The sequence below is a fragment of the Lagopus leucura genome, unplaced genomic scaffold (genome assembly GCF_019238085.1).
Source record: "Lagopus leucura isolate 7727_CA_CO unplaced genomic scaffold, USGS_WTPT01 Super-Scaffold_100021, whole genome shotgun sequence".
NCBI classification, from domain to species: domain Eukaryota; kingdom Metazoa; phylum Chordata; class Aves; order Galliformes; family Phasianidae; genus Lagopus; species Lagopus leucura.
In genome coordinates, this window is record NW_024962274.1 from 6,543,301 (window position 1) to 6,555,451 (window position 12,151).

General features: G+C 38.7%; 1 protein-coding gene across 4 annotated transcripts in view; it reads right to left on the reverse strand.

Annotated features, from left to right (window-relative positions):
- Window positions 1-1,260: 1,260 nt before the first annotated feature.
- RHBDD1 (rhomboid domain containing 1) overlaps window positions 1,261-12,151 on the reverse strand; it is a 31,245-nt gene continuing 20,354 nt past the window's right edge. For all 4 annotated transcript variants that reach the window (XM_042878381.1, XM_042878377.1, XM_042878379.1 and 1 more), the window contains 2 exons: window positions 11,334-11,453; window positions 1,261-1,698 (listed from right to left, as the gene is read on the reverse strand). In XM_042878381.1, coding sequence (XP_042734315.1) covers window positions 1,580-1,698; window positions 11,334-11,453 — 239 coding nt within the window. In that variant the 3' untranslated portion in view covers window positions 1,261-1,579. The remainder of the gene's footprint in view (window positions 1,699-11,333; window positions 11,454-12,151) is intronic.

Here is a 12,151-nt window from a genome sequence, read left to right on the forward strand (position 1 = left end):
TATTCTGCAGCTACTGAATATACTGAAGAACAACCAAGGCACATCAGGAAAAAAAGGCAAAAACACAATAATTCACCATTACTTATCCTTTGTTTTAGAATCTGACAGAAAACACTGTGCATAATATCAACAGCGTTTTTATATCACCTAAACAATTACATCCAAAGTCAAACTGCATTCGTGCCTTTGGGCTCTCAGAGCCTTGAACCTCATATCCAGTATAACAGTGTGCAGCTGCTGGGCACGCAACCGGGAATAGGTAGGAAGGTGAAAGAGAATGGCACATTAGTGGGAGAACAGCTTATGTGTTTTGCAGCAAATATAAACTTCCCCAGCTTACATTAATAGCAGGTGATACATTCTATTTAAACCACATCTTTTTTTTTCCCTTTTACACTCAATCTGTAACTTCATAGAGAGAGACTTCACATAGCACATGTTGGTGATCATATCTCTGAAAAGAAATCATTAAATTGCTCATCCTAGCACCAGGTTAAGTGAGTGCTAAAGAGTTTCAAACAATTCTGTGCCGAAAGACAAAACCCATTTTTGTTCAATCACACCTCTCCAGGTCTGAAAATAGTTCTAGGAGTATCTTTCAGATGAATTTTTTCCCATAAACAAGAAAATAAGTCTAGGCAATGAATGGTTTTTCAGAATGATACTCAAAAAAAGCATTATGTTAGTTAACATCTCTGAACAGACAGATAAGCTGCCAGCAGGGCAGAGAATAGACAGCCTGTGCACAGGGACAGCCGAGCTCCCAGCTCTGCTCTCAGCCACTCCAGAATTAAGTCCAGGAATGCTTTCTAGAAAATGAAGAATTCCAAGTTCACTGTGTTAAGGCAAGACCTCCACCAGCCTGCAAACTACTACCACTGCTCACTGGACCTCAAACGCGATACATATAGAGTTGAACAGCTGAATTTCTACAGCTCTATAAACAGCTTATGCACAATATAATTCAATGTAATTTCCAAACCCTCTTAAACAGGAAGACAGGTATTTCTAAGAAGTACAAGTTAACTAAATCTATTCCTTGTATGGCTTATGCATCTTCCTTTCCATGAAAAGTCTAAGCCTAGACTCGTGTGATCCAGCTGTTGTCCTCATGGCAGTCTTTTCAAGTGACAATTCACATCCCATCCCAGAAGAGTTGTTCATCTCAAATCAAAAATAAGTAATTGCATAGTTATAAATAATTGCATAGTTTTAAAGTTACACTTTAAAAGGGTTTATTGTTTTTTGTGTTTTTTTTTCCTCTGTGATGGATGAAGAAAACCTGTTGTCTGAGAATACCAGCAGTCAAAGAGCCTGGCTACACAGAACTTCAGGGAAAAAAAGCTTGGTAAAAAACAGTTCTCTTTCATCTTTAAGATGCATCAAAATGGAATGACAAAGATCACATTTTGATTCCCAACTCATTTTTATCCAATTTTTGAGTCTAAGCTCACAAAATCTTCTGCAGTTTTGCAAATAGTAGTTAAAAAAGAAAATGAAGAAACCCAAATAAATAAATTTGCAAATATTTTGTGAATTCTGAATCTCACTTTACAGTTCACATCAACGCCTACCCCTGTCATTGTCTCCAAAACCTACGAAGCCTTTGCCTTCGCATTTCCTCTTCTGAATGCTGCTCAGGGGGGAACCAAAAGCCGTAGGGTCGCCGCTCATTATTGTATGTTGCTCCACCAAAACCTAGAAGACAATGAAAAACAATTGTTATTTTTTTCTGTAATTTGAAAAAAATGCACACATACCCTGCAATCCAAAACACCACAACACAAAGGAAACAAGGCATTGAATGTTTCCAATTCCAATGGTTTCAGGACTATCCACTTCCAACAAGTGCTCTTAAAACTCTGAAATGGAAAACAGCAAGAACACTCCCACACCAAGTGTATCAACTTGGGAGCACGCATTTTTCACAATCTCCACTTCATACAGTAAACTCCAGATTGTTACAATATTTAGACATCCTCAATAGCTACTTCTGGCAAAACAAGCTTCTGTATTTGCTTATATAATAGCAGTACATCATGCTGACCCATAACAGATGCACAAACAGGTCCATATTCAGTTGGCAGCAAGCAGTTTTGGAAATAAACTAAACTAAACTTGGCACCTCAGCTAGAGAGAATTGCAAGTTAAAGTGAACGGAAATCTCACCAAGACTGAAGGAAGGTTCTCTGCTCCAGCACTGCAGGAAAAAACAATGCACGCAATAGAAAACAAAGCAAAGCAACTGCTCCAAATTCACATTAAGTTACAGAGCAAAGAGAAGGATTAAAAGGTTGTGGTTGCACACAACCTCAACCAATGGGCCTTGGGAAACAAAAATGAGAAACTATTCTCTGAGCTAATGGAGAGTGTTCAGGTTAAAGAAATTAGCCTTAAAGATAATGCAGCAGTCTTTGTGATACCTCGTATTTCTTAAACCTCCACCTCAGGATCTCATATCAGAACAAGCAAACAATGAAAACCAAAGGCAAGTACGCTATCATGCTCGTTTTCAAAATAGATATTTAATTGCAGGTTGGAGTGAGCAGGTGAGACCTGTTTACACTGGGTATTAACAGAAAGCCCAATTTATGAAGGGGTTCTTCTAATTTCTGCTTCATTTAGAAGAGCATTTCAATTTGTAGAGCACTTGCCTAATGCAGTATTTTGTGAAAATACAGAACGTGGTCAGAATTTCTTTTGCGCTTGCCAAGTAGGGAAGCTGTGGGAAAATGCATCCAGAGATAACTGCAGCTGCCCAAACACAGCTATGCAGCAACAACAGCATCAACGTTTAGAAAACAAGATGCATTGTGTGGAGTATTTTTTAAATTCATTAATACACAGAAAATTAATGTGTATTTTAGTATTTTATCTTCAGTTTGTCCCTCTGCTTTAACTACCGGAGACAAATCTGAAAATAAATTTAAGCTGTTTCTTTGTGTCTGGAAAGGGTACTTCATTGTTTGACAAATGTTACATGAACTCCCTGGAACTTACCATCACTTACCCCATGTAGACGCATTATTCTCTAGAGCAAAACAGCACGCCAGCTAGGGAATTCATCAAATTTCAGTGAGGAACTAATGTTACCTCATTTTGAATGCATTTCAGTAGCTTATCTTAATACTGTGACAATTGTGAATATACATGCATGGCAGCAAGTGCAGATGGGCATTAGAAAAATAATGATCAGAGTACTACATAAACCTGATGTGCATTGGAAACCCTACAGCTCAGCACAGGTCCCATCTCTGGTTAGTTTTGTTTTTCACTTTAAATCCAAGAGTAAACTCACCGTCTTCAACAAATCAGTTAACTTGATGTGCAGCATGAGCAGAATGGGTTTCGTTAATTAAAAAGATTCAGCAAACTTAACATTCATTCACTACTTTTATTTCACCTCATTTTACTTTCTCATACATAGAATGTGTGTTTGGAAACAAAAACACACAGTTGTTTAACTGTATCCTACGAGCACAAACGGAGGGATGTGAGCTTGAAACTTTCCATCACCCCGTAAACATTCTTCCTGAAGTGAAAAAAATCCAAAAACTCCAAATTGGAAAGCACGAAGCAAAGTGGTCAGCAGACATCAGACCCTTCCACAATAGTACCAAGGGGAAAAAAGGCCCCAAACCACCCAACAGATCTTTTAATGCCAACATTTGTGAACGCCTCATATTGTGAAACATACTGGAATACTATTTTATCCGTGAGCAAACCGTTAAACACTGCATTTGTTACAACGCTCTCAGTAGTGATGTTTATGTCAGTGCATGAATGTTTCATAAGATCAATCGTTGCAATTCTCAGTTCTTTTTTTAATTGCTATGTTACACCTGGGGTAAATAAACAGAAAATAATCAGCAAGTTAAGACTGATCAGTCTTAAGATATGAATGTCTTCCTTCTGACATATGAAGAGCAATACAGTCATGACTGTAATCCTGCTAATTGCTGCACCGTACAGCATCAAAACAGCACTGTTTTGGTTTTTCTTTTTAATCATCATTAAAACATTTCAACTTAAAAAAATACTTTCCATCATGCCACTGTCCATGAAATACCAAGGAGTCTCATGAAGCTGTGAATTTTTCTATGCAGCACCTGTGGTCAGGTTTTACTTCAGAAACCAGATACCATTTGCAAATTAAGACGAGTTCTGGCAGAGCGCCCCAGCATCCGCTCAATTCATTAAACACAAGGAGCTCCAATAACCACTAGAAATGGAACAAGATTTTATAACAAGGATGCAAAACGCTCCTCTATCTGCTGACACCAAAATAAGGCGAGCAACGTATTCCGAAACCTTCATGAGAAGATATTTTTGTACATCAAACAACACGCTGATGAGTGAAGTTGTTTCAGGGAGTCTTAAAATAGGAACATAAATATATAACTGCGTAGACCTAAATTACGCCATTACCCAAAATAGTTCTGCCGCCTTTTTTAATTACAACAGAAATATTAATGAAGTAACAGCCTTACCTAACCAAAATATTTATAGGCCACGTTGTTCAGAAATGGTAATTAGGCCACAACCGCACAAGAGAACACAATATTTTCAACACATCAGCAAAAAACTTCCAGACTAAAGGGCTTCAAGACTGCGTTTACAGTATTCCAAAAACAGCAGTAACAGCAGAGAGACAAAACAAAGGATACAGCACAGAAATTAGAGCACTAAACCCCCAATACCATACTTCAAAATTAATTTTACTGTGAATAAGAACCGTCTTCTGTGTATAAGGAGAATAGTCTTACTGTGAGAATTTTCTTTGTTGCTGAAGTTTACAGTTACAGGAGCAGCAACAGAATAGAATGACTGTAATTGCAAATAGTCTAACTAAATCTGTATTGCTCTCAGAGATAGGGTTTGGGTGGTCCTGCGTGGAGCTGCAGTTGGACTTGAGGATTCTTGTAGGTCCCTTCTGAATCAGGGTACTCTAGGATTCTGACACCTTAATATACACTTCCACAAGGCTTAAGGATCACTATATCTGCCTTATCTTTGCTTTCCTGTGACTGAGATTTGTGCAAGAAAGGAAGAAGTTGTTGAGGAACTGCAAGGTTTATAGAAAGCATGATTACTGCAGGCGAATTATTTTCCCTGAACACGTGCCAATGGACGCTGCAGTACTGGACGAGGAACAGCCACATCACCATTTCTAGTTATTCAGAAGAACATTCATCTGTTGAATGATAGTGAATGTGAACCTGCAACCACACACACTGCAAACACAAAGCAACCAGACCACTCCACAAAGGAGCACACGGATTTCCCACAAACTCTGGGGCTGTTGATCAAGATGTGCAGCAGCTGCCTCTGGCAGCAAAGCCAAACCCAGCAGCCAGCTGGCAGTGCCAGGAGGCCATTTGGTTCATGTTCACCTACACATTGATCTCTAAACAAGATCAGATCTAAGGACAATTTGAAACATGACATACTGTCAGTGTAATAATAAAAAGTCATAAAATGTCTGAAGTGTTCATTTTTCTCCTCTGCATTAAGTGTGGTATAAGGAAGAAAAATAAGACAATCACCACGCAGAGTTTTCATTCTACCTTTCGTACCTATCACAGAAATACTGCCTCAAACACTCAGTTCCTCCTGCTCTCTGAGGTAATGGCCTCAGTTTTAGGTAAGGCAGTAGGATTTTCAAGAACTTCCAAAAGCGTCAGGAAGATTGAATATCAAAGACAAAGTGGTTTTGTATGCTGCTGCACATTGACAACGGCAGGGCATGTTTGTGCTATTACTATATGTGTATAATTATAGATACTTGGTTTTTTTTAAATGCAAGGAACAGACTCTCAATAGAAAAAAATATGGAAGAGATGCAAACCAGTCTTAGGACTGTAAGGACACTGCCAGGATTTTGGCCAACAAGACAAAAGGAGATTTATACTTTCCACAAAACTACTAGAAAATACTTATTTATGTAGTCAGACATCAGGAAAAGATTGAGAGCATTTTTGAGACAGTCCCAAGAAACAAAGTGCAAGCTACACTCATTTGTACAATTAATCCAGAGACAATAAATAATAAAATAGTAAATTAATGGGGAATTCCAAGATTAGGATTATCCATAGATCTTAGTTTGGAGAAGCTTCTAGTGGTAAACTAGGTTTGTTCATGTTCTCAAGAAATTTAAAATCATGTTTGGAAAAAAAAACCTGTTTTTCTTCTAGTGCATTTCTGCACGCCTAACAAAGACACAACAAAGAAACTCCAAACAATATCCATTTCCCAGAGCCAAGACCAAGAATCCCAGACAGATGGATGGAAGCACCAATGACGACCGAAGCCACTCTGCAGCAACTCCCTCTTTCTCCAGAGTGGAAGAAAGCACTTTTATGTAGCCCCACACAGCTTCTTCTAATTACATCCACAGCTGTTCAGCAGAAGGGCCCGTTCTCCAGCAAGGTGACCCTGCCAAACCCACTGTGGAAGGAACATTTCTTCCTCTATGAAAACGTTACTAAGGGAAAAAAAGTCCAGAGACCACTGAAGTCAATAAAAAAGCTCCCATTTGTATCACTGAGTCTTGGATCAAAACGCCAAGAACAGACCATCTCCATATGTAGATCCAGCTTTTGTAACAGAAGTAGCATGAATGTAAGGAAAACATTTCTAGCCACAAAGGTTTAACTATTTATTTATTAAAATGTTTTCTTGCTGTTTTCCTTGTCAGTCAAATCTCATGTGAAGGAAAGGGTCCAAAAGAAAGCTGTACTGGTGGTACCTTCAAAAACATTCTCATATACTTAAGTAGTACAGGAAAAAAAGCAGTATTCTGTGTATTTTGTAAGGTGCAGATCTACATCGATACTTTGTGTCAGCAGTAATGCCTGTATTTTAAGTGCAAAGATAACAGTTACTGAGACTTCTATATGATCAACTCCTTGGTAGCAGAACCTGGGAACTGCCCTGTCACCGTCAACTTATTGCCTAAAGACCAAAGGAACTCAGCCACACCAGGCAGCCTTTCCAAAAATACCAGCTACACTACCAAGGTTTGATGGAAGGAACAAAGGATGAGCTGCACCACGAGTGTCGTCATCCCCAGATGTCAAATACTGCAATTAGTAACCTTAACACAGCACTGCATCCAGCCTAATTAGAGAGAAGCGAGCAAAACCCATTTCCTGGAAATGTGCCCCAGCAGAGCACTGGTGGTCAGGAACACAGACCACAGGTGCAGTTTCAGGAAGCTGTAGAGATCTGTGTTAGAAGCAGCGTTACTCGGGAGAACTTTCTGCCCGGAACACATTGCTGAGCACATAAGATCAAATAACACCTAAAGAAAAAAAAAGCTGGACTTAAAGAATCAAGACACCAATCTTAGCACGGGTATTTTGAAATGTATTTCAGTCTGGTATCATGAACTGCACATATGAGCATAGAATTCATTTTAAGACATTTCTACAGAAAGCCATCCATCAAATACAATGACTAGCATTCCCACAGTAGCAAATGGGGAAGATAGCTCTGAAGAAAGATGGAATTATACATTTGTTTCATAATTCTTGCAATCTTCAATGGATTTAGCACATTCCATAGGGTACTATTAAAACGCCCCATCTCAATACAAGGAAACAGAAATAGGAACTCTAAAATGAAATTCAGAGAACTGGCAAGCCTACATACTTCATAACCATGCAGCAGATGTACCTAAGGTTAGCCTATGCTAGGCCACAAACTCCTTGATTTAAATCAGAATAAAAGGAACGCACAGCTAGAAATGTGCTTTGTAACATAAGAGGACTATCTACGTATGCATACTTTAACCACAGAATGCAAAGACCATCACCTACATGTTTAAAAACTTAGAGGAAAATTCCTTTGTGCAGAGACATGAGTTTGCAAGGGATTCTTAACATTCTTGAGACTGAAAACCACAAACTTGGAAGTTCAGCTCACAAAAACAACCCAGCGCCCACCACCACAAGAATGCAAACCCACATCCCACACCAATCAAGATATTCTTGCAAGCAGAATACAAAGGAAACAACAGAGAAGAGATAGGGCATACTGGGGTTACATTAAAGACAGCTGTTAATACGAGGATTAAACCAGAATGGAAAGCCATGTATTCTACCTCCACAGTAAAACCATACAGCTCAGTTATAGAGCAAGCAGAAATGCAGTACCTTCATGCTGGGCTTAGATAACTCATGCATGGTGGGATTATACTAAAAATTACTGGGACTGAACTTGATGCACACCTCGATACAAATAAGTTTGCAGTTGTGGACAATAAATGATAGCAGGACATTCTGGACGATGACACAGATGGCTTTACTAGCCTGGCAGGATACTAACACAGCCATTTGATAGAACACCTCTACATTCCAAATCTAATGATACATTCTGTGGCCTAAAAACCCTTGTAAATGCATTTGTCCAACAACAACAACAACAAAATTACCACTGTCCTTTGTTCAGCCAAGCTACAAAGCAGCAATGATGGTTTAAATGTCACAGATGATGAATCAGAGAAGAGTACCCTGAACTTTGGTTCTGTTTACATCCACTTACGTGTCTGCTTCACATTATTTCATGTAATTTTTAGTCACGTTAGGTACCTGTTTCATCATCCATATAATTGCAGGCTACAGCGAACGCCACGCAAGCGTCTTCTGTTGAAAAGACAGCACTCACTGAAGCTGATTACTTTTCACACTGACAAGGAAGAGTATTCTATTTGCTCATTAGCACAAAAAAAACTCATCTCACCCTTTCTGCCACTCTAGTGCAGGTATGATCAATTACATACCCTGTATTACTTTATTTTGGAAACATGACCTGTGTCTGTAGGTAAGATAACTTGTTTCACTTGTAAGTAACTTGTTTTATGAAATATTTAAAATTGAGCTCTCAAATATTTTCCAAACTGAAACAGCAAGTAGGGAAAAGCAATGCAAAGCTAAAACACTGCTCAAAACCCCTGGAAACAACATCTGTAGGAACATCACTGCAAACACCACACAATATGATACATTTTCCCACTTATCTGCATGCTCCAAAAGCTCTAACCAGCACTGAAAACAAACATGGCCACAGACATCAGAAGTGCTGCTCTCTCAAACTGTAGTTAAGCCTGTGACTTGGCACACCAGCTTTCCAGCAGTGAGGCATGCTTAGCTAGAGATGCTATTTTAATTCTCAGGTTTCATAGCACATTCTCCAAATAAGAACACATTTCCTCTTATCTTCATCCAAATGCTGCATGGAACTCCAAAACACAAACAGAAATAACACTCACCTACAGGAACAGAAGTAAAGGCTACAGAAGAAAGGTGCAGGTGTTCCACACTGATGTATGAAAGACTGAGATGCAAACTGTCTAATAATTTATGTTATCCATTTTGTCCTTATTATAAACTGATTTCATTCTGTGGAAATATCATCACTTTCTTTTACTGTAATATCAGCTCCTATGTGCAAATCCCTTCCACAGCGAGCTCAGAATTTGACATTTTCGGATACTTGAGACTCTGATAAAAACTTACAGCCTTTCCTTGTACAGTGTGACTTCAGGCTTTGAAATGAGAGTCAATTGTTAAGGCAGCATCCAAACCACCCTTCACCCCAAGTCACAACACAACCACTATGTGCCTATGCTCAAACAACTCAGCAGCCACAGGCACTCAGCCGTTACAAACCAAAGGACCTGTAAGAGCAGGACTCTGTACACTGACTGCTTGAAAAAATAAGCAAAACAAAGATCTGGTGTATTTCCTTGATAGCTTAAAAAACCAAACGACCACAAACATGTCTCATTCTTGCAGCACAACACATCGCATAACACCCATCTTGAAAGTTTCTAAAAGATTTTTCTCAATCAGTTAAAAAAAATGTTGTAAAACATCATCTAAAACATCAGGAAAAAGTGTCCCTTCCAAAAAAAGCTTATTTTAGGCATATTCCTTCCCAAAAACTTATATTTATGTAGGGAAAAATACTGATATTATTTGGTGTTTTATTTTTAAAATTCCTAAGACAACATAATGATATCAAACATATCAACTTGTGCTGACAGAACAGAAGAACCAGATGCTATTTTATTCATTTCCTTGAAAGCTAAACCCTTCACCAAGTACCAAGATTTTCAGTGCAGTGTGATTTTAAGGGAACTGTTCAGATTACTGTAATTTCTAACCGTATCACAGGGACAATTTTGCTGCAGAAATCAGAGTGGGTTTTCCTGTTCTTTCAAGTTGCTGGTTTCACAGTACTTCAGGGCAGTTAGGAGCAAATTCCATGAGAGAACAAAGGTGAGCACACAAAAGCAAAGACAACTAGAAAAAAAAATACTTTTATTACTACTTTTCCTCAAAGACTGAACTGCTGCCTCCAAGCTGACTTCCCACAACTGATGCAACAAAACAAAAAGCCATCTTTACTTACAAATAGAAGTTAATCAAATTTTCAAGCAGAAAAAGCCTTTTCAGACCACAACATTACCTTGTCTGCTGCCTTGTTGAAAACACTGCAGATAACACAGCGATGTTCTTCATAACAAATAGGATCACAGCAGTTGTGAGTTAGTGATGATGATTTGTGAAGCTATTCATTTCCCTACTTAGCCTGAAATTTCTAATAGCCATAAAGAAGTTTTTTTATGAGCACAGCTGACGTAAATTTTACACACGATGCTCCAATAACATACTGCTAGCCTACTAGGCATATTTCCTTCACGTCTGTTTTCACAAGCTGAGAAGTATATCCCAAGATGTTTTTGTTTTCCCTCTTGACTTCATTTGAATTATAAAAAAATAAATCTCAATATATATTAATTCAACTGATAAATCACAACTAAAACAAACAGCATTTTTATTCCTGAATTACTTCTCCCCTGTCTTTCAGCTAGCTCTCATATAAACTTTCTTCAGGGTGAAAGAGAACAACACAAGAAATCGCTATGCTACTCCTCCAATACACATATAAAACAAAATCAGCAGGAAGTTTAAACATCAGCAACATCATTGTTCCTCTGTTATACTGCTTCATATTACAATTGAGAATGAGAGGTGGTTTGTTTGTCTTTGGCACAGCAACTTTGTTTACTTGAGGTTTGTCATAAAAGCATTTCTTTTCCTGTAGTAGCAGCAATTAGCAGTAAGCAATTACTAACACATGCAGTTACGTGAGAATGACACTGCATCCTCATGTTGTGGTCTCTGAAAATTCTATGTGGAAACATTTGGTCATTTCTGAAGGGATGTCCAAATCCTGAACATAAGTAATGAACATCACAGCCTTCCTATTCCTCCCACCTCAACACAAACCACGATCTGAAAGATGACATGTAATGAAACTCTTACCTCTTTCATTCAGACTGTTTAGCACTGCCCTTTCAAGCTGTTCTTCTTCAGTGAGCCCGCCTGTATAGTCATGATAATTCCTTGGTGTTCTGTATTGATCATCTGGATATCTGTAATACTCTGTAAAGTGAAAACAAAGAAAATAATCGGCTGTTACACAGTGGGAGAGGGTGAAAGCAGATGTTATCTTTACAACGTCTTTCTTCCACAAATCAGTTTAATTTGGAAAAGAAAAAATATGATTAAGAGTCAGGAGAACCGGGGTGAGAAAAACAGTAACAGTGAAGATACAGCAAGGATCTCCAGCTTTGTATTTGTTACAAATGTCATAGCATTGCCATGATTTCACGTTTCAAATAAATGGAAATAGCTTTCATCAGCTCCCCCCCAGCATGTAACTGCCAGTGTCAGGCCTTCAACCACCCAACAGCAACAAGACAACCACGTGGGCTTCAGGCTTTTCCATGTGCGCCTCGCCTCAGCCCACAAACAACGCGTCATCCTAAGCACAAGTCATGTTTGAGCCTAGAACACAACTGAAGAATTCTGCATTTCTGTACAATACTGTACAATGTACAACACTGTGCTATGCCTGCTCTAAAGAAAGCCAACACAGCCTGCAGATCTCATCTGCAACCACTGCGTTTTCCTGTACCAGACATTTCCATGAACAAAGTCAGTCAAAAACAAGTGTGGAAAACCACCATCCATCCAAACACGTGCAATTTAAAAGAGAAGAAAACAACCTGGCTGGAGAATGGAGTGAAGCTTGATTTAGCAGAACCTAACCCTGCCTGAACACAGAAAACCAACCTGAG